General features: G+C 37.9%; 1 protein-coding gene across 2 annotated transcripts; it reads right to left on the bottom strand.

The window, feature by feature from the left end:
• On the bottom strand, positions 1-27,643 carry acsl6 (acyl-CoA synthetase long chain family member 6). 2 transcript variants are annotated; one of them, XM_073871022.1, is made up of 21 exons: positions 27,520-27,643; positions 20,545-20,765; positions 15,090-15,201; positions 12,781-12,845; positions 12,601-12,702; positions 12,414-12,513; positions 12,150-12,328; positions 11,620-11,652; positions 11,100-11,151; positions 7,675-7,748; positions 7,470-7,547; positions 5,193-5,327; positions 4,696-4,830; positions 4,518-4,613; positions 4,362-4,434; positions 3,285-3,371; positions 3,079-3,197; positions 1,944-2,087; positions 1,743-1,844; positions 1,590-1,661; positions 1-1,366 (listed from the first exon to the last, which is right to left on the bottom strand). In XM_073871022.1, the coding sequence occupies exons 2-21, from the start codon at positions 20,746-20,748 to the stop codon at positions 1,226-1,228; spliced, it is 2,103 nt and encodes a 700-aa protein (XP_073727123.1). In that variant the 5' UTR covers positions 20,749-20,765; positions 27,520-27,643; the 3' UTR covers positions 1-1,225. The 2 variants fall into 2 exon arrangements, with proteins under 2 accessions (XP_073727123.1, XP_073727122.1); XM_073871021.1 differs by lacking the exon at positions 27,520-27,643 and adding an exon at positions 27,359-27,513.
• Positions 27,644-27,997: the final 354 nt, after the last annotated feature.

Below are 27,997 nucleotides of genomic sequence, written 5' to 3'. Positions count from 1 at the left end.
AAGAATTACAAAGAATCCTTTATTTTTACAGTTTTGCACACACTCATCACTATCTTGGACTGGTGAATATGCAGAGATGTACATGCACATGAAAGACTTCAGGAAAAGATTCAAGTAAACCTTCAAAAAACCAAAACATAAAATGGTGGTAAAAATTGTGAGGAAAAACTGGAGCTTGGTGCATCTAAATGAAGTTTAATCTTTAATTATAATAAATTAATACCGAAATATACCTGATAGCTCAACCAATTATCTGTCAAGTCGATAAATTTTTTTATAACCTGCAAGTAAACAGTACAATAAAGTCCAATACTTTAATATAAACCAAACCGGAAGGTGGAAAAGGCCTGAACGTGCTATATGGAATCTGAAATGATTAAAATGAATAAATTAAATTCTCTGCAGATTGTTTTATGATCTATTTTCATCCATATCCCTTCAATAAATACAAAGATAAAGTTCTGATATCATTCAAGAACAGTTTTAAATGTTATTGGGTTTTCTACACTGCAAACCATTGCTTAAATATTTCCACGTCTATTGTTCTTCAGAATGTACACTACTATTGAAATACTTTGGATGAAATGAAATGGAAAAGCTAGTTTATTTGTCAGCCGAAAATCGTATGGCATGCTCACTTTTGGATCATGTGAGCCACAATTGTAGACACCTTTACTACACAGAGCATTATAACGTAACTATAGTGTGTGTGTGTGTGTGTGTGTGTGTGTGTGTGTGTGTGTAAAGGTCTACTGATGTCCTGGAGTACGAACCTGTGAGACACAGCCTCGTGAAATGCTGGGTATACATCATGCATTGCTTTTAGCTCAAATGTGCTGGGTTTGCCATCCAAATTCCCTTTGAACCCGTAAACAAACCCAACACAAGAACGGACATGTACTGTCAAGGGGTGAAATAATTTTGCCCTCCTTGGTCCGGTGAAAAAGAAAACAATGAAGCACGCATGCTCGAACTGCTTCAGTCTCATGAGGAGGACTAATTTGGTTGTAGCGCTGCCACATTTCTAAAGGCGCACCGACTGTTGACATTCACAGCCAAAGGAGGATTTACTCTTAAATGACTCTTTTAGCCAGTATAAGCTCATGCTTTGCCCTGACGCCGGTGGCCCGTTTTCAGTATTTGTGCCAGCTAATTTTCTGAATGAAGAAGAACAAAAAGGTAATGAATGTCAGTAAAATGTCCTCGTCTTCTGGTGACAGTACAGTTACATGGAAATGTTGCTGTACAGTTGTTCGATTTCTGTCTTGAAATATTCCTTCAGCTCCGGTCTCTTGGCCTTTAAAGTGGGGGTCAGCAATCCGTTTTGTATGGAGAACAGTTCTTTATGAATGTGGATGTCTTTAACCTGGAAGAAGTCAAGTAAAAATTGTTACATTGCATTGTCAAGAATTATCTTGAATGTGTTTCGTCATTGCTCATTTTGAGAGTTTGGACCAGGATTATCTGTTCATCGAAACAACTAGCAAACCATGGCAGTTTAGTTAATCAGTAACTTTTTTTAATTATCCAGGCCTTAAAGTAAATTTCATCAATAGCATTTTCGCACACAAGTAATTTCACATGCATACCTGCTCAAATGAATGGAGGCCACTGTTTTTTCCCAAACGCACCATATCATCTAAGATCGCCTGCTTTATTCCCTGTTGACAAAAATTAATAAGATGGAAAAACAACTATTAATGTATATAATGTATTTATTTATGTAATTTATTTATACTTACTTGATTTTCACACAGTTCGTCAAAACAGCCCCCAAAGCCTTTTTTCTGAGCCCATGAGGGTAACACCTCTTGATCAGGTACGACGATTCCAACCAGACACGACTGCACAAACACATTCAAGATCATCTACTATAGTTACACACTCATGTATCATACTATAGCTATAGCTTAATGCAGATCACACAAACATTTGTGACTAACCTGTAGACTGTCACCATGGACGTAGAGCTGAGACACAGGTTCACTTCGGATGTAGATGTTTTCAATTTTCTCTGGAGAAATGTATTCACCTTGAGCTAATTTAAAGATGTGCTTCTTTCTGTCAATGATGCTCAATGTGCCATTCTGATTGAAACAAGATAAAGACAAATAAGGTTAGGAGTACAAAGTACACAAAAACCCTTCATCCATCCATTCATCTGCCCAGTCAATACTGATGGCCACTAGATGGCAAACAAATTGAATTTCAACACGACTTTCTTTCTTTTTTCTGTGTTTCTGGAAGTTATTCTCAATGAACTACTCATGCAATGAAGTGCAGCAATTATGTCATCAAATAAAAAGGTACAATGTAACACTATTGACCAGTGTTGGGTAGTAACTAGTTACTAGTAAGGAGTTACAGTAATAATATTACTTTCCCTGGTAACTAGTAGTGTAACTACTTACTAATAAAATGTTTGTTATAATATTACAGTTACCATCGAAATATGGTACAAAATCACAATTGTTGCTGTTTTAAAGTTCAATCATCCTTGTCATAACTGTCATGCATGAATGTGTATGTATGTGACATCACCAACACAGGAAGCCAGCTCTTTTCTGTTTTGCTAACAGCTTTGGCTGGTTCCATCTGCTTGCAAATTTTACTAGTTGTTTAAAAAATAGTCTGAACCAGTTGTACATTCATTTATCTTTAACTTTTATGGATTTACACCCTGCAAAAATGAAACAATTACCAATTTTGGGGGTGTAATAGAAAGTAATATGACTAGTAGTGTAACTAATTTATGTTGGCTTTGAGTAATAATAAGTAAAGTAGAAATATTACTTTTGAAAGAAGTAACTACTAATGAGTAATATATTATATTTTTGGAGTTAATTGACTATAAAGCATCGTAGTACAACATTTCTTGAATATATATAATATGCCTTGCTACTGGATATGTTTATTATTAATCTCTATCTGAATAGTCGGGGAAAGTTTCAGACAACATGAATTCACAGGTTTAGGTGTCATGCTATTTTACTATCTAAATAAAAGTCATTCAAGCTGAATAAAAAGATACAAGAATAGCAGGATTTTGTGATTTTGGATAACCGAGGTCATACATACCGGTAACCACTTTCCAATATCTCCTGTATGAAGCCATCCGTCTGCGTCCAGGGTCTCGGCGGTCTTCACGGGGTCTTTCAAATAACCCTTGAAGACGTTTGGACCTTTCACACAAATCTGACATAGACAGAAAACTGTACATTTCAGACTCCTTTTCAAAAACATTTCTGACTCTTTACTTTGTTATAATGATGTTTAACACATCTCTCCTTCTCCTTTAGCAGCAAAGTAGTTCTTCTCGGCCACGTCCACCAGTTTAATGAGATTACATGGCAGTGGTGCTCCAACGTGACCTAGAGATGAGAAACGAAAGAAAACAATACACGATCCATACTTAAACACTGTTGCTTAGCTTCTATACATTAGTTTGTATGGTTATCTCAAGTTCATAATATGCAGATATTAACAAAATAAAAATTCTGCCCCCCACATGTTCTTCACATAATAAAACAGCAGGGCTCTAAAATGGCATGAGGGCAATAAATAATGTGCATGAGTGATCTCTTTAATGTTTTCTTGAATTTAATGCATATCTTAATGCAACAGCAAAAAAACCTCAGAAATCCATATGAAGATCTATCAACATTTCAAAACATTCACATTAAGAGCATGTCTTTACAGAAAGAAATATGAGACTAAAAGGAAACATTTCCGTGTTTATAACCTTTACGCTTACACTGAAATTGAGTGTTTGGTGGATATAAGACACAAGAGGGAGCAGTTGACTCAAACATTATTGAAATTTCACATTGTGTTCAACTTTCATGACCTTTTGCAACATCATTCTGGTGCTGTGAACACATGACTTTATGTGAAAAACACTGCCGGGAGCTGATTGAAGTTACTGAAATGACTGTACCCGGCAATCACAACTTTCCTGTCACCTTCAGCTTTAATATTAACCAATTACACCTGAGCAATAAAACTGAACACAGAAGAGCAGTGAAGACACTTCATCTGTTTGACTAATAAAATAACTTTTATATAATGTAAGTAGTAAGTAGTGCTCTGCTGGATGTTTTAACACTTGACTATCCAGTTGATTCAGACACTATAAAGGAATTTAGGGAAGCCCGTGTTTCAGTATTAGTCAAGAGGTTTTCCCTCCCACTCGAGAGCAAATGACAAAAGATTTTATTTCCTGCTAATTAAATCACGTGTTTGTTTATAAAAGTGCTCATGGGGCTAAAAACAAGCTAATAAGTGATTCACCAAATACAGTGAGTCATTCAGGGACTTTTCACGGTTTTATAATACAGAGAAGATTCATGTGTACATCTTACCAGATGTCCAATCCCCAGGGGTGGTAAAGGTGCATCCAGCTGTGCATTCTGTCTGACCGTATGCCTCATAGACCTGCGAAACAGACCGAGGATGTAAAAAAAAAAGGACTGTTGTGGGATTATTATGAGATGAACAGACTGATGTGTAACTCTAACCTGACAGCCAAGAGCAGCTCTCAGAAAGCCCAGAACCGTCGGAGAGGCCGGGGCCGCCCCTGTAATGATCATACGTAACCTGCCACCCAGACTGGCCTGAAATATAAAAATGTGAGCCTTTCATTTCAGTACACATGCTTCTGTGAGTCTCATCATGTGTGCTGTATAGCTCACACACCTGGATCTTATGGAAGAAGATCTTGTCCCATATACTGTCGCTGCGGATGACACCACGGCTCACCTCTGCTCCTTTTCTCTTGGCGGCAAAGTTCAGCAGCCAGCGTTTCACAGAGTTGTTTGCCTGACTGAAGATCTGAAAGATAATGGAGATTACGGTCGTGTCATATCGTGAATACAACACACAGTAAAGTGACTGCATTCATTCATTATATAGCACTGTGCTTTATACAAGTGCAAGTGACAATTATTACAAAGATCATGTCTTTATAGTAGTGTAAAACAATACCATATTAAGGCACACCCTTAAAAATAAAGGCTCTCATTGGGTTCATTGCAGCGATCACATTTTGGAAGGTTCTCTATGAAACCATGCAGCCTGACAGAGACCTTTATATGAATCCTTATTTTTAAAGTGTACTAAATCTCATTAAATCAAACTTCAACACTGAAATAGTTTTACACTGTTAGGTAAGGTTGACTGGTGAGTCATCTCACCTTGTCATACATGCGGTTTAGGAGACGAGGCACGACAGGGAAAATTGTGGGTCTGAGAGCCTGCATATCATCGGGAAGAAGACGGATATCCCCCTGGAAAAAGCCGATCCTCCCACCGTGGCAGATGACTACTGACTAGAATGCAGAACAAATATACATTTACATTTATATGTTAAGTAGTCACGTTAATCTAAACAAACATATTATCTAGAATATTATCATACATACATGGTTATTGGGTCAGATTTAATACTTTAATCCTAAGTAATGCTGTGCTGAAGGTGAGGGGTTAACAGACGACACATGAGGTTATGCCCAATCTCCAAAATAACCCTTCATTTATTCGCAAACTTATTTTCTCTCTAACTTTGAAATTTTATCTGAATATTAACCTCGATAAAATGTCCTGACGGTTAGTATTATCATTTTAAAATTTAATTATCATTACAACCGTGTTTGATTACCGTGATTTTGAAAACTTGTGTAAATCCTGTCCAGCAAGAATCAGTTTGAAGCAGGTGCGCACATGCAACATAGCTTTTTGCACAAGAAATCATTTAAGGGATAATGTATTGTATTCATTCACGTTAAATTTATTTTTATACCACAGAAATAATTTAAGGGACATGAAATATTAAATTGTGATTTTCAAAAATAAAAATAAATGTTTTTTAATATGTTTTCAGTGTGTGTATCAGTTCTTTTTGAACATTTTCATCCCATTTTAGCAAAACCATGATAATATTGATAACTATAATCATGATATGAAATGTTCATACCGTCCCATCCCTAGTCATTTAATAAACTTGTTTTATAGTATATGGTATTAATGATGTCTTTATGCTTATTTGTCTTTATTTGCATTGTTTTAAAAATGGGTCAATTCTTTGGGCGTAAGATGGCACCCAAGTGGGTAGTTGCTTCTGTACTAAGCCCCTCCCCCAGAGAGTGTCAGTCTTTATTGATTGATGATTGGTTCTTTTAACTGGAAGGCGGGACTTCTGTCGCCAGAGCCGTCATATTGTCCTGTATTCATAGTAATAGGGTTACTCAAGTTGTCCTATTTGTCAACCATTTAATTGGGAGGACAGTTATCTTGAACAACATATTTCTGACAAATAATAAAATCTATCATTAACTGTATTGCAGCTTTTGTTACTTAAATTGTGCAAAAAGAAAACTTTATTCAGAGTTGTTTCACCTATTAGATTGTCAAGCGCTCACATGACTCTGTACAGAGCCCCTCCCTTAAAGAGAATCAGTATTTAGGGATTGCTGATAATTGGCTCTTCCGACTGGAGGGAGTTTCTTCGCTTGAGCGCCCATACTGACTGTTGCCTTCCCCCATTCATATAGTAGTGCTCTATCTGTTGACATCTAGTATCTATGGTTATATTCAATATATTTGGTATAGATCAACTTGTCTAGATGAACCGGTTCTCATCATGAATATAGGCATAGATTGTGGAATGGTGTTAAGAAATAATTGATACATAATAATTGAAATAATTTCATATTTTTCCATGATTTTCTTGTAACAATGAAATTAGCAAGAGTTTACATTTATTTTCTCTTATAACATATGGCAGAAATGCATATGGTTCCAGACTTAAAAATATGTATCAAAATGAAAATGTGTTGTTTTATATTGGATTTCAAATTTAAACTCATAGGGGCAGTTTCCCAGACAGGGATTAGCTTAAACCAGGACTAGACCTGAGTTTAATTAGGAAATATAACTAGTTTTAACAAACATACCTTACTAAAAACATTACTTGCATGCATTTTGAGGCAAAACAAAGGGCACTGATGTATTTTAAGATATGTCAGTGCAAGTTGTTTTCAGTTTGGACACCTCTTACATTTATTTTAGTCTAGGACTAGTCTAATCCCTGTCCGGGAAACTGCCCCATAATGTTTCAGCTGTCAATATCGGATTACAGAAAAATAAAAGGTGAAATATTTGTGTTTAAGAGAATCTGGGTCATGTAAGGACAGTTGAACGGCTGGGATGGAGGAAGTGATTTTCACATGCTTCTGTATGTGTTAGGTAGGTGTGGTTTCATGGCCTTGTTTGTGTTCACAGTTGACACAAAGCCAAACTGTAATCTGACACAGCAAAGCTGCGCGAACCAAAAAAGCAGAAGATGCATGAGTTTCTGCCGATGACTGGGAGAGTTTCTTCAGTAGTGACTGATGCTTGAGACTTTACAACATGACATAAAAAGAGTTTAACCCGGTGTGCAGACACATGTTATTATAGCCTACGGGTCTCACCTCTATCAACCTCTCAAACATGTGAGCCAGAGGCAGGAAGGAAATGAGAACGTCGTCTTGGTTCGGAAAGATGACTTTCTGCACAACAGAAATAGATGCACAGAGAGACTGTGGTTAGTAGTCAGTCACATAAGTGTCTGCAACACACGGCACGTCTCAATCCAGTAACTTCATTAGGGTTAAACTAACAAATGACTGCACTTACATCCGTCACTTTCAAAAAGCCAGCAAAGTCGGCGACGACATTCCCGTGGGTCAGCATCACTCCCTTTGGATTTCCTGTAGGATAGCATGCAATATTATCTTGATGCTCCTGTGTGACCTACAGCATCTGTCGTCATTATTTCAACATTCAAACATTGTCTTGCTTTTAATAAACAGAAGAAGCCATCATGTGACAGCACCTGCAAAAATGTCAGGCATGAAGTGATCTGAATGTCATTGAATCTAAAGCGACCCCTTCGTCGGGTGCAGAATGATTCACAGCAATACTTATATATGTATAAAAACAAGTCCTGTACTGTGTTTGAACACTAAAACTAAATATTTTGCATTAGAGAACTACACTGTCCAAAAAGTCATTATTTATTTATCTATCACTGCATGTCATTGGCGGTCTGAAACTTGATGAACATGTGAAGTGATATAACCAGTGAGTGATTGTACTACTACAAAGCTGCCTGTCTCAGTGAACTACAGGAGCACACAGTACTGTGGTTTAAAACAAAATATCATACAAAGTAAAATTTGTTGCAAGAATGCAACGACCTTTTATATAAACTGACTTCCCTTTTCCGAGAAACCATCACATTAGCTGTAGACTACTGTTCAACAAACCAGAAAGTGTCCAAATGTCTTCCTTTTAACACTGCATTTCCTGTTTTATTATTAAAACTTTTTTGTCAACTGTCAACTACTTTTGTGAGTTGCATGTGTCCAAATATTTAATATTAAACTGTTTATATGAAATGTTAAATTCTATATGCACAAAGGATCTAAATAGTCATCTGATTGCAGTGGCGGCTCGTGACTGCTCTTCTGAGGGGCGCAAATTCAAAATAAGTGTTCGGAGAGTCATGTGTGTTGCCCGTGTTTTCAAAATATGTGTTTGTTGCATCATGTGAACCATGTGCATCACGTGTCTTGTCAAAACAAGTGCCCGCTGCACACGCGTCAAAACCGTTTATAATAAAAGAGACGTTCACAAAATACACGCAAGACACTTCCTTAAGTAAACTCTGATTACACATGAGATTATGCGAGTATCTGGTAAACTCGAGCATCTCTTTTATCATAAACCCTTTAGATGCGTCTGCAGCAGGCACTTATTTTGGCATGACACGTGATGCACATAGGTTCACTCGACCCGCAGAACACATATTTTAAAATGATGAAGCACACACATGACGGGCTACATACATGTTGTGATGAACTTCGCATCGAGCGCCCTCAAAAAAAGAAGTCACCGGCCGCCACTGTGTGATTGGTACAATGGTCTCACTCCCATAACAACCGAATACAATAATAAACTTCATAGGCATCCACCTTAAGCCTTGCTTATGCTCGACGCGTTTGCATAAGCGTGTTGGTGTGCGTTGCAAAAATTATTAAATAATTAAAACAAATTATGGCGTGTGGGTGCGCAAGTTATCAATATCAACATCTTTATCAGAGAGCTCAAACAGTGGCTTAAATCGGGCCAAAGTTGTTCTCATGTGTAATTGTGCTTGCTTAGTATACAGTGGTTTTAGTGTTTTTTAGTTGTAAAAGCCTCCTATGGACAGGTGTCGAAAATTAGCACATGTGCTATAACACTTTAAACAATGCATCTGGTTCGTCCAATGTTATTGCTATGTCCATATTAAATTAAATAAATAAATAAAAATAAAAACGACCTCGTTTCATGTGGAAGTGTGCACAGCAATTTTTGTAATTGCACATGCAGCTTCCATCTGACAATGACCCTCCTTGAGCAGGTGACGTATCTCTTTGATCAATCTATGCATATACTATATATCTGACACTTAAAGTAAAGTATGGCAACTTTCCCATTTACAACACAATTTTTTTTACATATGATTAAGAGTTATTGGCCTATATTTGTATTGTATGTACTAAACCTTCAATACAAAAAAGATTTCTATATTGTTTGTTTAGTAAAGACTTTAATGAAATGATAATGTTTAATAAAGTCCAAATTTCATCTGTTCAATTCATCCTAAAAACATTAAGATTTTTCTTTTGGATTCAGATAAAATTGTTAAACAGTAACAGTATGTGAACGCACAGAAACCTTCGCCATGTCACTTGTACTCCACCATTGGGCCAACGGGTGGTTTCCCTTACATAGGTGTCAAAATAGCTGGAAAAAACACCTGTGATGTAAAACAATTGACATTTCCTTCATTTCATTCTTTTTAAATTCTTAAAATGTGAACTAACTTCAGATAATTGCTACAGAGGACAACATGACAGACAGTACAACAGAAAGGAAGTGCAGGATAAATGAATGAGAGTGCTTCATGATGATTATTCATGAAGCAAATCAACCAATCCATGCAAGAAACTGTTGTCACCTACTTCTTTCATCTATATCTGAGAATGAGTACATTTACAGCAAATGTTGAATTTTTAAGTGAATGTAGGATCTGTTTATATATGCAATAAGAGAAGTATGCAAAGCGGAAGTGATTGCATTTATAAAATGGTTCCCACACAATACAAATAATCAAGCAAAAAAAAAAATGCAACTTTTATGAAGTAAAAATCCCTAAAAGTCTTCTTCCCGCTGGTCCCTGACCAACAGTAACCAAATGTTTCACATATGTTTATATTGCCAAGGGTGCTGTGCAGTGATATATTGTGTGCAGTGCTCATAGATGTGTTTTATCATAAATAAAACACAACTACTGACCAATTATAATCTCAGGTCTAAAACAAACCGTTTTTATAAATTCAATAAGGTCCCCGAAGCTGTGCTGTATATTGTAAATATGTCACAGCTAAAGGGTGGAATTGACTCCGCTTTGCATTGTGCCTAACAACACCCTTCAGTCCTGACTTATTCACAATACAACACAGCCTTAAGTACCTTAATGCTTATATAACTTAATGCTTGCATTATGCCTGTTTAAGCTGCCTTTATTTAAAAAAAGCTTGCAATTACACTTGCAATCTTAAAATATATCAATGAGATGGTTGTATCTCAAAATGCACACAAGCAATGTTTCTGCTGTTTGTAAAAAACACTTAAATGAAACTTAAGGCCTAGTCCTGGATTACTTTAAACCCTGTCCGGGAAACTGCCCCTATATGTAGCCCTAACCTGCTTGGACCCTGATAATGAATTTCCACTTGATTTGTGGTAATCAGCAGATTTAACCATCATTTCACCTTAAAATCACAATAATCACATCCTCCTGAGTAGTTTGAAAAACTTTTATACCATTTATCTGTATGCCTGCGTGCATTAGCATATCATTGGCTGAATATTTGCATTGCAAGGTTACTGCTGGACCTAATAAAGTCACAACAAAGTATTAAGGTGTTTGATCACACGTTTACACAACGCTTTATTACATGCATATACAAATGTATAAAGTAAAAACAAAAGAGGTATATATGACCGACCTGTGGTGCCGCTGGTAAAGCACACGATGGAAAGATCATCCGGTTCAGGAGGCTGTGATAAACATTCAATACTGCTGTCAATGTACTGTACACTTAATCATGTGTTACTTAACATAATAAATTATGCACTGTAAAAATACGCAGCATTGTTGTCAAATCAACATACATTTTTATCTTAATAAGCTAAACAACTTGATTGTATAAGTTGTCAAAGTTTTACAAGCCAAAACTGAAAATAGTAGGTTAAACTGACTTGCAAAACCAATTTACAAATATGTACAGTATTTAATTTCAGAAAATAATAGAAAGTGTGAAATTGTATTCATTATTTTATAGAGCAGGCATAAAACAACATTTTAATGCCCAATATTTCATGGGAACTAATAAGGCATTTTAAGTTACATAAGATGGCATCTACTTTAAAGATGTTATGGTCGACTGAGTTTCTTAGTTTCTTTTATTCTTAGTGAATAAAATGACTCTTAAGTTGAGTATGTGAGTTTACTGATATCACACTTACCACAGGCTTCCTGTATTTTTCTTTACCCACAGCCTAAAAAACAAACAAACAACTTCACATGTTTTTAGGTAAGCAATAACATCAATTTTTTTTTTTTAAATATTTCACTAACCCTAAAATTATTCACAGATTTAAAGGCAACAACTTTCTCTCCATATAGGCAATTGGTTCTGGTTTAAAGATGTTAACTAAAGCATTGAAGAAACACATACAGTAAACTTGCGTGTCACAGGTTTGAGCATGCTCTTTTCAGGAATGTGACCTTTCTCAGATAGTCTTTCCTGATATATTTCCAAGGAAGCTAAACATACTCATACATTTAATTTGCATCGGATTACACAATACACAGCTCTTTATCTCTCAAATGACAACAAGACTGTGGAATTCATCCTGATGTGACATTCAACTTTATTTTTTAGAAATGTTTTCACAGAAACAATATGACGCGAGCCAAAGGCTACTTTAAAATACCCAAGGCAGCATCATGTCACATCTAAACTACAGGACTGTGTGTGGACCGACGTTCTTACCTCAAGATCTTTAAGGGCCTGGATATGAACTCCACATCTCTGTCCTTTCTCCACGAGCTGGAGGTCAAAAGCATCCATTAGGATTATGGTCTTAAGACCTGCCGTTTCTCCTCTCTCAACATTTTCCAAAAGCACTTTGGCTTTCTCCGCTTTGTCACAGATCACTGTGGCGATTTCAGCTGTGAAATCAAACATTCATAGGTAAATACACACAAAGCGAGCTAAACTATGAGCAATTGATGGTGGAAATGTTAAGCGTTGTACCTGTATTAATGATGTATCGTATAGCGTCGGGTCCTAGAGTATCATAAAGTGGCACCACCACCATTGAATACGAGTAGCATGCTAGCTCTGATATGATCCACTGAAATATAATAGAAAAACAAAAAACCTTATTCCTGACCGCTTTCCATGAATGGCTTGTACTTTGTGCTTTTGCGAGATCTTTTACCTCTGGCCTGTTTTGTGCAAACACACCAATGAACTGATCAGTATTGGGCTGACAACCCTGAGACAACAAACCAGAACCCAGGTGCTCCGCCCTGCTGAAGACCTAATGCAGATCACAGATGACATGAGGCAGGCCCGCACGGACAAATTTAAAAATAGTACATATTATTTCAAGACTGACCTCTTTGTAGGACAGCCATTTATAGGGCTGACTGGGGAGTCTGGAGCCTAAAAATGGTCCATCACCTGAATAAAAACATACATGTGTATAGAGATAAATAATAAAGAATACATTTTTTGACTATTGGCATAGAGACTGTTTGGCACGATGTCATGGCGAATAATCAGACACTTAAAGGTATAGCGGAAGATTTTCTTTTTCCGGGGGGATCATCAAGACTATTGGTTATCCTAGTTGTCAATCATTCTTGATGATGTGTTTACTAGTGGGGGTTGGTGACTTCTTTTTTTAAAGCGCACGCTGCAAAGTTCGTCACAACATGTATCTAGCTTGTCATGTGTGTGGTTCGTAATTTCAAAATATGTGTTCTGCGCTTTGAAAGATCGTGTGTGCATCACGTGTCTTGTCAAAATAAGTGCCTCAGTCGCAAAGTTTCTACTCGACAGGTAAAGTTTGTCATGCTATTTGGAGAAATCCATTTAAAATCACTGCTACCCTACTGAAAAATCCAGCTAAAACCAGCATAAGCTGGTAGCTGGTTTTAGCTGGTTTTAGCTGGTTTTAGCTGGTTTAAGGTGGTTTACGCTGGTCCTCCCAGCCTGACAAAGCTGGTCATGCTGGTGGGCCAGCTGGTATTCCAGCATGACCAGCTAAGTCCAGCTAGACCAGCTTAAAATGCGACCAAAACACACCTAGACCAGCTTGCAAACCAGCAAAACCAGCTAAAACCAAGCTGGGGACCAGCTAAAACCAGCTCACCAGCTTATGCTGGGTAGTAAAAGTTGATGTAAGCTATGATTAGCAATGCTAGCCCTGGCACAAGTACCATCTTTAAAAGTCCTTTAACCGGGAAGAGGCTGTCTGACAGACCCCTGATAAATCCTTACTCCTATTCTTTATGTGTAAGGTTTTTTTTATCAGTGTGGTGCTCAGATCCTGACACACCTGATGTAGTTTTGTTTTATTATGTCAGCATCTAAACTGGTGCTCTGTGTCTCTTGTGTTCTGTGTTTGGAAGCACATGGCCTTTGTTTTCTGTGTGCCATGTGTTCTCCTGTCTCTCATCTGCCCCTTTTCCACCAAGGCAGCTTGAGTGCTTGTTCATAGCCAGAGCTCAGTTCTTTCTTTTTCAACACCCAAAGCACCTAAAGCTCTGAACCAGGAAAAGTTAAACATTGCTGGTCTAAAAATAAGAACCAATTGTGTCAGGTGCTGGGGGTGGGGTTACTGTGACACAATACTAGAAGGGTAGCTACATGCTAAAGGGGGTCGCACACCAGGAGTGAATTAGACCTGAGTCTGACCCGACCAAGTGGCAAACTGAACCCGAATGTAAAAGGCAATGACATGTGTGCAATCTGCAGCCCCACACGAACCAGTCAGACAGAAAGGAACCCAGTGGCCTCCAATTAATTTAAGTTGTTATCAAATTTGATTGACAGGTATGGCTCAACCAAAATTAACCGCCAACCACATGATGTCACAAGCACCCTTGGCAAACAGAGGAGAGGTTGGAAAATGTTGTCCTGGGTATGTTCGGCAAAAACACATTCATTTTAAATTATCCGAGACCAAATGCCGCTGATATAATACACGACCCGTGTCCGAGGCACATGTGAAACTTTTAGACCCAAACCCACTCGGGTCTTGGGTCGGGCCTCGGGTTTTCGGATCTAAGTGGACCCGTGAAGACCTCTAGCCCGTATTGTTTTTCCTCAATTGCAATCTTAGTTTATATATAATACATCCAGCTGCAAGCACGCGTTGGATTCACCATTCAAAATTTATAGATAAAATTAATTTACTGTATACGGCGCTGCACAGACAGACTGACGTATGACCAGATCAGAGTACCCCAGGAGCAAGTCAAAAATGTAGCAAAATTGCTCTCGTGGCACTTTAATGTCATACACCGATTGGTCTGCGCAACGCGTCATAAAGTTGTGTGTTGTGTAATAAGCAGGCTTGTACGGATTCCTCGCCCAAAGATACCCACAAAAAACTCTGAGATTTCTGCAGTCATTGACAAGTATTCATACGCTGTGCGTGTGTGTTTGTCAGCAGTAGAAGCCTGAGTAATAAAATCAATAATATATAAACAAAGTGTAATTGGTCTTGAGTACTCATTTAGTTTGGTGTGTTTAGATTATGACAGTCTCTTTATTAGCACCAATCAATTACAAATCCTCACGGTAGGCTTCTCCTCTTTCTCAGTGGATGACTGCTGTCATCTGCAGTTACAGACTTTTGTTGGCGGCCCTGTCTTAAACAGTAATATAAGAATAAGTGTGTGTTCAGCTGAAACTCACCAGTTATGTGTAGCCCTCGCTGAAAGACCTCATACATTGTCTTGGCATCTTCATGGTAGTAAGGCAACAGCGTTGAGCTGCTACCCATCATGGACCTGCGAGCTCCATCTTCCTTCAGGAAAACAAAGATGAAGGAAATGTTTAGGAAGCACCAACCTTGTTGGCAGCATATTGCACTGGCGTTACGGGCGAGCTGTCATTTTCTTATGTCTTCACTACTCTGTCTTATGAAGTAAATGATAATAAAGAAGAGAGGAGAACATACTGTAAGTGTAAAATGGTGCAGTCAAATATAACAATTATATTACTTATAGAGTGCATGAAGCTGATTTGTCTTAGATTTCCAGGTTTATGGAAGACAAAGACAGTCAGGCATTCACTGAAACAGCATTTGTTCAGAGTTTAATGAAAAAAAAGTGTTGACGTGGTTGTCTGGTACTTATTTGCATTTGCATTTGTATTTCTATTTGCATGAGACTATATACTGTAGGTTATGCTTGACATTTAAGTTTCAGCAGATGTGTATACTATGGATGTGGTTACTTATGAAACTGGGTGTGGACAAAAAGCTGTCTATGCCGTTGAAATACAACACAAACCAGTGAAACACCTTCTGTGTTATCTAAGGACATGAGCAGGCCTGACAAGGAGGGCAACATTGAGATCGCTTAAGATAAAACATGACATCCCCGACATGAGATTTACAAATGTATGTGCAAACCATTCATAATTTAAACATCAATAACCTCCTAAAATACTCACAAAGGGGTTTGTATGAATGTATGATACATCTGTTCTACATCTGTACAAACTTTATAGGCGACTGGGTGACGTTGGTGTTTTAGGATGCTCTGGTTAGCTTTCTGTCTTAACTACTTTGCTTATGCAAAACACAGCATTCAGGCTCATATACACTGTAAATCATGGAGGCAACAATGAAAGGAGACATTTGTGTCAACACGAATCCTATTTTTATCAAACCTCTGCTAAACAGGATCATCCAGGTGCCAAAATTTTTTTGCACTAAATGGTCTCACCTGTACACTACCAGTCAGAAGTCAAGACACACCTCAGTATCTATTCTTGATTATTATACAGGTCTCTGGAATGCTCGATTCTGATTGGTTTGAGGTTTCTTATTCCCAGATATGGAAAACTAATTACACAGCATCATCTCGGTACTGCCAATCTTGACAGGAGCAGAAATTAACTATAAATATGTCTCATTCATAACATACATAAGATTTATATTTACAACATGTTCTTCTTGTTTGAAATTAGTGTCTTTGTTTAAAGTCGTTTGAAAACATTTATCCTCACAGAAGGTTTTGCATTTGTTAAAAAGGAACTAATACAATTTTTTAAATCAATATTTTGTGTCCATGTGGCAAGTTGTCATGTTATGTAAGGAATAACTGACGACGGGCCGTTAAATTGTAAGAAAATAATGCACACTCAAGGTGGATATGCGGCACGAGGCGAAGCGGCCCTGTGGTATAAAAGCGGGAGAATGAACAGCTAGCTCTTCAGGTTGAAACACAGTGAGGAAAATAAGTATTTGAACACCCTGCTATTTTGTAAGTCCTCCTACTTAAAAATCATGGAGGGGTCTGAAATTGTCATCGTAGGTGCATGTCCACTGTGAGAGACATAATCCAAAAAAAAAAAAAAAAAATCACAATGTATGATTTTAACTATTTATTTGTATGATACAAAGTATTTGAACACCTGAGAAAATCAATGTTAATATTTGGTACAGCAGTCTTTGTTTGCAATTACAGAGGTCAAACGTTTCCTGTAGTTTTTTTTACCAGGTTTGCACACACTGCAGGATGGATTTTGGCCCACTCCTCCACACACATCTTCTCTAGATCAGTCCAAAGATTCTCCCATCAAAGATTCTTTATTGGGTTTAGGTCTGGAGACTGGCTAGGCCACGCCAGAACCTTGATATGCTTCTTACAGAGCCACTGCTTGGTAATCTGGCTGTGTGCTTTCAGTCATTGTCATGTTGGAAGATCCAGCCTCGACTAGGGTGACCAGATGAGATTGGCTGAAATTCGGGACGGGGGGGGGGGGGGTTCATCCAATAATAGTTTTATTTATTAATTTTATTTAATAATAAAAGACAATGAATTTCAAACTGAATCAATCATATTAATATAAGTACATATGCTTATAAATAAATTGATATAATACGTATAGTATTTTATACTTTATACAATAATAGTTCATACAATAATAGTTTTCTTTATTTTACTTAATAATAAAAATAAGGAATTTCAAACTGAAGTTACTGAACTAATCATATTTTTATTAATATAAGTACATATGCGTATAAATTTATATAATATGTAAAGAAGTATTTTTTAACAAAGTGCTTTGCGTGCCCTCGACCAATCTGACTCCTTCACGCGACTGACTGTCACTGCCTGCACTTTCAACTGTTCTCGCGGCTGCTGCAACTTTCGCTCTCTTAGTCAACTCTATAAAACAAAAAGCTCCTATTGTCTTTGTGCATATAGATGAATAAGATAAATTAATAGAAACAATACAACGTCAGCATATTTCGCGGAGGTTTTAACTGCTGCCAGCACAATGAGAGCCTACAGTATAAAAACAAGATGCTGCAGCCAATGAGCAGCCGGCGGCGGCTGGCTGCAACCAATGAGCAGCTGGCGGCGGCTGGCTGCAGCCAATGAGCAGCCGGCTGGGGCTGGCTGCAGGATGACTTAACCTCCTCGCTCATCAGACAACTACTACTCAAGATTTTGCTTTAGTATAATTTACGGGGAAATAAAAGCGGGATTCGGGATTAAGATTTTGCTTCAGTATGATTTTCGGGACAATTAGAGCAGGATTCGGGATTCGGGACAGCAGCTTAGATTTCGGGACTGTCCCGAATTTTTCGGGACGTCTGGTCACCCTAGCCTCGACCCATCTTCAATGCTCTAACTGAGGGAAGGAGGTTGTTCCCCAAAATCTCGCAATACATGGCCCCGGTCATCCTCTCCTTAATACAGTGCAGTCGCCCTGTCCCATGTGCAGAAAAACACCGCCAAAGAATGATCCTACCACCCCCATGCTTCACAGTAGGGATGGTGTTCTTGGGATGGTACTCATCATTCTTCTTCCTCTAAACACTTTTATTGGAATTATGACACAAAATATTCTATTTTGGTCTCATCTGACCACATGACTTTCTCCCATGACTCTTCTGGATCATCCAAACGGTCATTTGCAAACTTAAGACGGGCTGGACATGTGCTGGTTTAAGCAGGGGAACCTTCCGTGCCATGCATGATTTCAAACCATGACGTCTTAGTGTATTACCAACAGTAACCTGAAAACGGTGGTCCCAGCTCTTTTCATTGAGACTCCACAAGGTGAGATCATGCATGGAGCCCCAGTCCAACCCAGTCTCACGGAGTTCGTGTGGGTGGCACGAAGTGTAAAAATTGTGCAATACATGCCCGAGGTTCCACTTTGGCGTGCATATGCGCCGGTCCTTCCCATTCACTTGAACGGCGCGTCTTTTTTTGTCGTTTAATTTATTGGTTTCTCATTTTTTTTCCAATTTTTTTGCCATTTTTGCTTGGGTTTAGGGTTAGAACAACTTTTTGTTATATAAAAATGACATCCTACCCAAACCCCAATTCTAACCCCAACTCCAAGCGACCATTGCTTAAATATAGACAAAAACATGGAGAAACCTGTATATTAAATAACCTCCTTAAGCAAATCTGAAATCCAACCCTAAACCCAAGAGAAAATGGTTTAGAAAAGCAGAAAAAAATTGAGAAACCTATATATAACATGTCAAAATAAGATGCGCCGTTTAAGTGAATGGGGAGAACTGGCTTATGATATGCACGCCAAATTCCAATATGTATCGCACGATTTTCACACTTTGTGCTATTTATATGCATCTACATGAGACTGGGTAGCCCGAACATTTTCTAATGACTGCTCCAACAGTGGACCTTTTTTCACCAAGCTGCTTGGCAATTTCCCCGTAGCCCTTTCCAGCCTTGTGGAGGTGTACAATTTTGTCTCTAGTGTCTTTGGACAGCTCTTTGGTCTTGGCAATGTTAGTAGTTGGATTCTTACTGATTGTATGGGGTGGACAGGTGTCTTTATGCAGCCAACAAGGCAGACTAACAGGTCTTTGAGGGTCAGAATTCTAGCTGATAGACAGAGCTTCAAAGACTTATTTGCAGCTGTATCATACAAATAAATAGTTAAAAAATCATATATTGTGATTTCTGGATTTTTTTTTTGATTATGTCTCTCACAGTGGACATGCACCTACGATGACAATTTCAGACCCCTCCATGATTTTTAAGTAGGAGATCTTGCAAAATAGCAGGGTGTTCAAATACTTATTTTCCTCACTGTAAAACATCTTGATCACAAATGTTTATCTCTTACTTATAGAGAGAATAATAGTGAAATCATTGCAACTATTAAAAAAACAAATGAAATTATGGGATTTACGTAATAGAGAAACATGCACTGTAAAAAATTTCTGTAGAAATTACAGTATTACTGGGTATTACTGGCAACTAGCTGCCAGTAACTTACTGTAGATTTTACATTTATGCTATTTACTGGCAACATTTAGTTCAAAGTTAAATGAACATGAAACATTTTTAGACTTTATCTTCTACAGTAAGTTACTGGCAACCAGCTGCAAAATTACAGCAAATTTTTTACAGTGTGTTTAACAAATCAAAGGAAATCTTCTAGCTTCTCTGACATCATATAAGCTCTGCAGTCGGGCACATGTGTGCCTCCTAGGATCTTAAAGGGATAGTTCGGCCAAAAATTATTCTAAACCATGATTTACTCACCCCCCCAAGGCGTCCGAGATGCATATGTCCATCATTTTTCAGAAAAACACATTATTAATTATTTTAGAAAATATCTTACATTTAATCAAATCTAAAGTTACAGGGTCCACTCCTTCAAGTCCAAAACATTTTTTCTTCATTTTTCCTTCCCCAAAGATATCCAAACGGCACCAGGATAAATAACAAAGGTCTTCTGAGGGTAATCCATGTGGTTTTGTTGTAGAAATATCCATATTTAAAACTTTATAAACAAATAACAATAATCTATAACTAAAATGAGTTAGTCTGAAAAATGATGGATATATGCATTTCGGACGGCTTGGGGGTGAGTAAATCATGGGTTCAATATATTTTTTGGCCAAACTATCCCTTTAATTACTTCAATTTTTAGTTTGACAATTTATTTTCATGTACAAAACTAGCATTATCAGTACATAGATTCCTGCTTTGACATTCTTGCCTTGTTCCTCTATTAGTTGAGCTATAGTAAAAGTGCAAACGAAAGCCATGAGATCCTAAGTCTGTAAGTCTGCATAATTTCCATGACCCATTTTAAGTTGCATTTCATCAGTCTGTGTCCTGTGTGAGAAAACATGACCTACCTCGACTTCCTGTGACTGATGACGGAGGTCACAGGGTGGAGTAATGGCACGAGGACGAGTTGTGAACCAGTAGGCTAGAACGGCAGTGATGGCACCCAGGCCGACCAGCGCAGAAGTGGGAAGAGATCTTATGAAGTGACTCAGCTCGTCCAGTTCTGGCAACTGAAGACCCAGCAGTGAATCCTGTGACTGCATTTTCTCCATAAGAGTGGAACTGAGCTCTGAGACACACAAACACAGACAGACAAGACATCAGCATACATCCAACAGACTACAGGTGCATGGGTTAGGAATTTTACTATGAATTCAAGCTATGGCACTTCATATGCAGATGATGTGTAAAAAAGAGAAGAGAAAAGTAAGTGCGCTCTGATCTCAGACACACAAATCGTCTGATGTATTTTATACTGTATTTATATTCAACTCTTATGACAAAATGTTTGTAATGTTTTGTGACCTTTGATACAAATGTCTGCTAAATAAATAAATGTAAACATTCACATAGAAAATTGTGGAATATTAAATTAAAACATCATCTCGATTTCAGCTAAACTTGATGACTTTTATTAAAACACATTTTTCTTCCTTTTTTCATCTGAGACTAACATCTCTGTTAGTCTGTATCCAAATTCTACAGCTTTTAAGGTGCATCCACCAAATCCTCCACAGTCATTCCAGTTCTGTGCTGTATCTTTATCTTCTCTATGTGGTCATATTAAAGGTTTTTATAAAATGATGAATAAATCCCCAGACTTACAATAACAGAATGTTGCAATGGGCAAAGACTCTTCAAACATCACTGAAACAAACTGTTACAAATCCCCTGATGTACTTTAAGCCGTTATCAAAATCATGTCACATATACATTTTCTAAACGTCATATAAGCACATTCAGCAGTATCAGACGCCCCAAACCAAGCTGACTTTTTAAAGATGGTCTTGATCCAAGCAGTGTACGCATAAAAAACGCAATTATGAGAGCATAAATATTAGTCTCATAACTTAAACTCCAGCGTCTGAATCTCTGAGCAGTAAACTCAGACTATTGACACATCAGCATGTAGTTTAAAGTTCACACTCCTAACTCTCTGAAGTCTGATTTTAATGCTTTATTTTTTGTTTCCTTGTTGCTGAAGTAAAGGCTTGAATCTATGTCTGTACTTCACTCGATAGAGATATTTCTACAAAGATCCACTCACAGACTTTTTATTTTCACTTCAACAAAAAACTGCTTACGTGTGCAAAGCTACTCAGATCATTTCTGCAATATTACTGAACACAGATTCATTACAGCAGTGGTTCTCAAACTGGGGGCCGGGGCCCCCAGGGGGGCCGTTAGATGGTGCCAGGGGGGCCCCAGTTTTATGACATTTTATAAAATAATCATGAATTCTGTGGAATTAAACCTAAAAAAAATGAAGGCTACTAACCAACAGCACTACTTTGTAGCATTCAATATGTTTTGTTTAATTAAAAGTTGAGTTTTAGAACAGTTTTTTGTCATAAATTTTCTTTGGGGGGGCCACGAAGGAATGCGCCGTACACAAGGGGGGCCGCACGCTGAAAAAGTTTGAGAACCACTGCATTACAGTATATCTAGATTTTCTAAAATAGTTAGACTCACTGTTACTAAAAAATGTGTATTGTGATCAAAAAGACGCTTGTGACCTGGAAAGTCTGGCTGGTTTGTTTACCCTCCTTTATGCCAGCCAAATAGCCTTGATTACAGCAATAAAGAGCTTTATACAAACATTAACCTGATGCAACTACACATCATTTTGCTTTTATTTATAAAATGTAAATGATCAAAGTATTACAAACACTAAATTGTAGCCTACAATATAATAGAGAGTGTTGTTCAGACTATACAATGCCATTTTATTGTATTATTATAAAATGAAGTTTTATGACTAAGTTTGGGAGGAGCATGGTCATGTAATCCGACCAATCAGTATATGTAGTATAGCCGGTATATACTGCCGTCCCTCACATAGATATGTATAAATGCTTGATGTCTCGGCCGTGCTGCTGGCCAATTGAGTGGAACGTCCGGATTTGGCGGCCATCTTACCACAGGCAGCTCGCTCACTCGTAGCATTAAGTTTTAATGGTGCAGGTACTTTAAAATGACCATAACTTGCTTAATTTTCTACAGATTTTCAAACGGTTTGGTTTGTTATAAATGTCAAAGATGTACCTATGACATTGCATACTCATACAAAAAAAATCATGAAACATTTTAAAGCATCCAGAATTATAGCCATGGTTCGTTTGTAAGAATCCGAACTGTTTGAGAATTGGTAGAAAATTGAGCAAGTTATAGTCATTTAAAAGTACCTGCACCATTAAAAATCAATGCTACGAGTGAGCGAGCGCCCTGTGGTAAGATGGCCGCCAGGTGATGACGTTAGAGACTCCGCCGTAAGACATCTAGCCTTTATTATTACATATCTATGGTCCCTCACCTCTGTCCCCTGAGTTTTTTGCAGCATCCCTCCTCCACCCCATAGCCTCACACTATCAGCTGGTGCATCTTTCCCTGTTAAGGGGGAGTAGGCTACTCTGGGTTCCGGCTAATATTCCAGGCTTGGATCCCTCCCCTCGGACAGCAAGCCAAATATGCTTTATTGTCATATTTGATTATGTTAAAGCTGAACCTAAAGCTGAACATTGCACGTTATTTTTAATGTAATAAACTCTCTTACAATAAAAATAATAATCTCTCTGGGCTCAAATGTAATGTCCTTTGTTGTTGTCGTTGTTATTAATGAAAGTTGTTATATTATTTCTTTTTTTAACTCGAGTATTCATTCTGACACCAGTACATATTCCCTTAAAAAAGACAAACAGAGTCACAAGGGCTCAATAGTGTTGCTGTAATGCCGCTGTCTTTTTGTATTGTAAATGTATTATAAGATGTCCGAATGGGCTATTAGACACTGTGAAAACCAGGTATATGTAACAGGTTGTAACCATTAGGTAACCAGGTAACACCATCTCTAAGGTATTGATAATAACTCTTGTGAATTAAGATCTAGGGAAACATATTCTCAGCCTCAGACCGCTGGCAGTACATCTGATCCATTCGGCCACTTAACTAGAAACAATTCAGCAGATTTGAAAACGTCCTCTGGTTGAATTATACAGGATGTGTGTCGCGTTCTTTAATGATCTGCCTGGAAACAACACAAAACTGTCTGATCGAAGTATTCAAGGTTCACAGCATAAAGTATTTAAAAGATATCCAAGCTTGAAGCATTTACTGGAATCTAAAAGAGATATTTTAATGTGTTTGCCACTGTTTTTATAAACTTTAGAGATGTTCATGAATGATGGTTGCACACCTGCCGGTTATGGTGGAGGCATCTCTAACCCCTAAACATGACATGGCACAATGCGAAACAGGATTGGTCATTGGCCATTCAATGTGGCTTCAGTATAAAGGTCTGGGAAAGCATGATAAACCTCAGAACCACAGAAGAAGTTTGGATGTTTTATTAATTTTATAGTTTTTTTATAGTCAGTTGATTGATTGATTGATTGATTGATTAATTGATTAACTGATTGATTACAGTATAAGGGTACTTAGGAAGTCCAAATATTATTGGATTGGAAGTTGACTGAGAGTATATTTAAAGTGTTATACGACTCAACTCATCCACTTAACAGCTAAAATGTTGTCTGCCCTACTGACCAGCATCTGACGTGTATTCTGCTGATGTATCTGAACTGAGACACTCAGTGCTCGCTCAGATTGAATTATTTACTAAATATACTTTTGAACTTCTCCTCTTCAGGTGCAGATCAATTCAGCAGAGATTTGAATTCAGGCGGCATTAGATATGTATTGCCTGTGAACAGGGGTGATTTGCTTTGCATCTGCTTTCCATCTTGGGGGAGGAGTCGAAAATGTCCTGCTCCACCTCATGCGCCTTACCTTACAACCCCCCATCCCTCTGCAAAGCGTCAGTAGAAATTAGCCTGCGCTCTCACGAGATTACAGCCTATTAGTCCAGAAAGCTGATGGACGAGAGTAACCCCTGCTCTACAATGGTTATGTAAATGATTTCTGCTTTCCCTGCTGTCTTTCCATTGGCCTGGAAGTCCTCTCCTCTCACGTGTACTTTGCTTCCATCAAAATAGTTACATCAGACTCTAATTAACTACACATGAATGTTAACTGCTTCCTTTAATTGCTGCAAGTGTTATTTGCAATGAATCTGATATTATAGTAGATTGCAGTAGGCAAGCCAGGCAGACTGCATTTATACCACCATTAGTCAACCTGTGAGTACTTCCTGTTATTACAGCCGAAACACCAGCAGAGAGAAAGAGAGAGAGAGAGAGACTGGAATAGAAAAACGCATTCACTGCTATGAACCTTTCTGGCCACCGTATCATACCACCCTCAGCAGATGAGCTCTGCCTCCACCCCTCCCTCTCCTTAATCCACATCTCTCTCTCTCTCTCTGTCTACCCTTGACTACATGATACTGAGTCTTAGCTTACAGCTCATAGTTCCCAAACTCACATACTTAATAACACATCAAACAAGCTAAACTAGTCAGAGAACGCATGTGGTATAAGACACATCCCAGCAAGCAATTCTACGTTTAAAAGATGTGTGTTAGTCGTCCAAACATCTAGGCTTAAAAAAAGTGTCAGTGAAAATTGTCTAACCATAGCCCAAAAAATTCATGAAATAAAATAATAAATTAATGAAACCAAACACATTGTAATCACTATTGATTTTGCTTAGATGATGGAATCTCAAAATGATATGTAACCAAATTCACATTTATTTTGGCTAGAAGTGGGTTACTCTCAGACGAATTATATCGTGTCTGTAGTTAACCTAGACGGTGAAATGACAACTTTTGCTTGCTTGGATAGCTTCACATAGCTTACTTGATTTTTTAACTTTAGGATCTTTATAAAAAGACATTGTAAATCTAAATTCTGCTGTTATCATCTTTTAGGGGTATTTCTACTACATCTAACCTATGAGACGACATTTCTCTGTGTAATATAGTCAGGTTTTTCAGTCGAATTAATAAATTCTAAATATAATTGTGTAGTTGTTCCCAGCTGAAGTAAGTTTTTAGGTTACCAGATGTGAAAATACATTTTGGAAACTGGATGGTGCAAATACATTATGAAAAAATCTAGCGTGTAGAAAGGTTGCCCTTGTAATAACCAGTATCAAAATGAGTGATAATTACAATTACTAGCAACTACAGTATTACACGTGACCAAACCAACAATACCAATGCAAAATATGCATCGTTTATTCAGCAAAATTAGCTGCTTACTAAGGAATATTTTGATCATAAGGATCGATCTTCTCTATTCAGCAAACCACAAAAATCCAGCAAGATGTTTGCTTGTGGTTATTATCATATGACATTTCGACACATGACAGCTCCCCTAACAGGATTTATATCATGACATTTTTCTGTTATGTTCCTATATATCTCTATGTGCCTTGCAAAGCAGAAGTGGTGGATGAAGATGTGCACTACTTACAGCTATCGACTGGCTGATTGCCAACACTCATATGATTAAAGTTAAACGTTGACTTTCTTTTGTTACATTTTTTTCAGAGGGACATTGGTTACTACTCATTACAGACCAAACTCTGCACTAAATACTTAAAAAAAGAGAAATTAATTCATCGCTGTCCTGCATTTCATATTTCTCCTGTAAGGTTTCCATGTCACTGAATGCTTGTTACAGTAACAGGCACAATTTCATCAAGAAACTCACACTGACCTGGTGCTGGTTAGTTTCAATCGTTTAATTATGAAGTAAGGGCTAAGAGATTAGGTTTACCTCTGTCTCTCATCAATGCATCTTTAATAAGCAGCACATGGCAGCTGAACGGCTCAGGTTAGACGCAGTAAGGTTTGTGGTGTCCATGCACCATTCATTAGCATATATACGTAGCTATGAAAAATGTATGATGTGTCAAACACAAGCTGCATTCAGAATGAAATCTTGCGATCTTGCTCTCAAACACAATGTATGTGTGTAATGTACCGAGTTTACTCTCTCTAACGTGAATGCTGTAAGACACACACGGGCTTTGCTCTCTTACAATACAGCAATTTGCTAACAGGACAGCAGTATGTGGGAGGAGTCGCAGTGACGTTTCAGCACCACAAGCTGGACAGCGACTCTCCGCGTGACGTCACCGGTCTCCGCTTAGCGCTGGAAGCACGACACCTGCGAAGCTACAGTGATTTTATCAAGATCTATTTTAAAAATGTCGTCCATATACGACCATGATAACATAGGCAGACACACATAACTCATGTATGTCATGTGTCTCACTGCACTACATCACAATTCATCGACTACAATGAAAGTTATCCTCGCACAGTAGCGTCGCGTGAGATCTTCATCATGTGCCGCATAATGAAAAAAACCCAGAATCAGCATCTTACGTGTTCACGCTCATTACAAACATTTAAAAGCATTCAATCAAAAGCGAATGTGAAGGAATTGCTAATTCAACTAGCTGTTTAATTGCATAAACTGACATTTTTCTTTCGCAATGGCAGCTAGTTCATGTTGTAGAGGCCGCAGAAGCAAACACTAAACACTAAAACGAGATTATTATTAATGACTGAGTGCATTATAACGTCGAGCTTCACGTTTTCTGCATAATCGCGTATTTCATCCACGACATCAACCGCTGCCGCTGCATTTCATCATCGTGCTTAAATCACCGGCGCACAGATGAGCCGGCATATTCCCATCATTCCTTAATCCTCAAAGAAGCACGAGACAGACAGAGCAAAGTCAAACTCACCTAGTACAACCCAGACAGAGCCAGCAACTAAAGCAAAAGCGAGCATGTCTCATTCACTGAGCCATGGAGAGATGAGGAGATGTGAGGACGAGAGGTGATGTCCACGAGCCCGTGCAGAGAGACTGAAGGACAGAGATCTGAGTATGGAAATAATGCCTCACCTCATCTCTCCTCCCTGATGCTGCTGCTGCTCCTGATGATGATGATGATGCACCTATGAGGTTCGCATCGGTTAGCACATTTTATGCTCGATGATTCTTAATAATGCAAAATAGGTGATTGATACTATTTTCATAGCCTATATATAAAAATTGCGACAATTAAAGGGAGGTCAAACCAGATATAATTTTTGCAGTGTAATTTCTGAATAGGTGCTGTTATCTTAAAAATGACTCACTGTTAATGTGGTCAGATTGATTTAGACACATAAAATAATATTTTTGATCTAGTTTATTTGGCCTACAGTAAATGTTACAAGATGCAGCATTTCATGTGGCCTGATAAAATATGTGTATGTATTTTTGCAGCATTGATTATTCATCACTGCTTCTCTTTAGTTATTTTAGTTTAATTATTTATAATCATTATAATCATTAATGTGAAATGCTGTCCATAATAGTTTTTATCAGTTTGCTGCAC

The sequence above is a fragment of the Misgurnus anguillicaudatus genome, chromosome 9 (genome assembly GCF_027580225.2).
Source record: "Misgurnus anguillicaudatus chromosome 9, ASM2758022v2, whole genome shotgun sequence".
Classification (NCBI taxonomy): Eukaryota; Metazoa; Chordata; class Actinopteri; order Cypriniformes; family Cobitidae; genus Misgurnus; species Misgurnus anguillicaudatus.
Note: the sequence above shows the minus strand (reverse complement) of the source record. Positions and strands in the feature narration are given on the sequence as shown.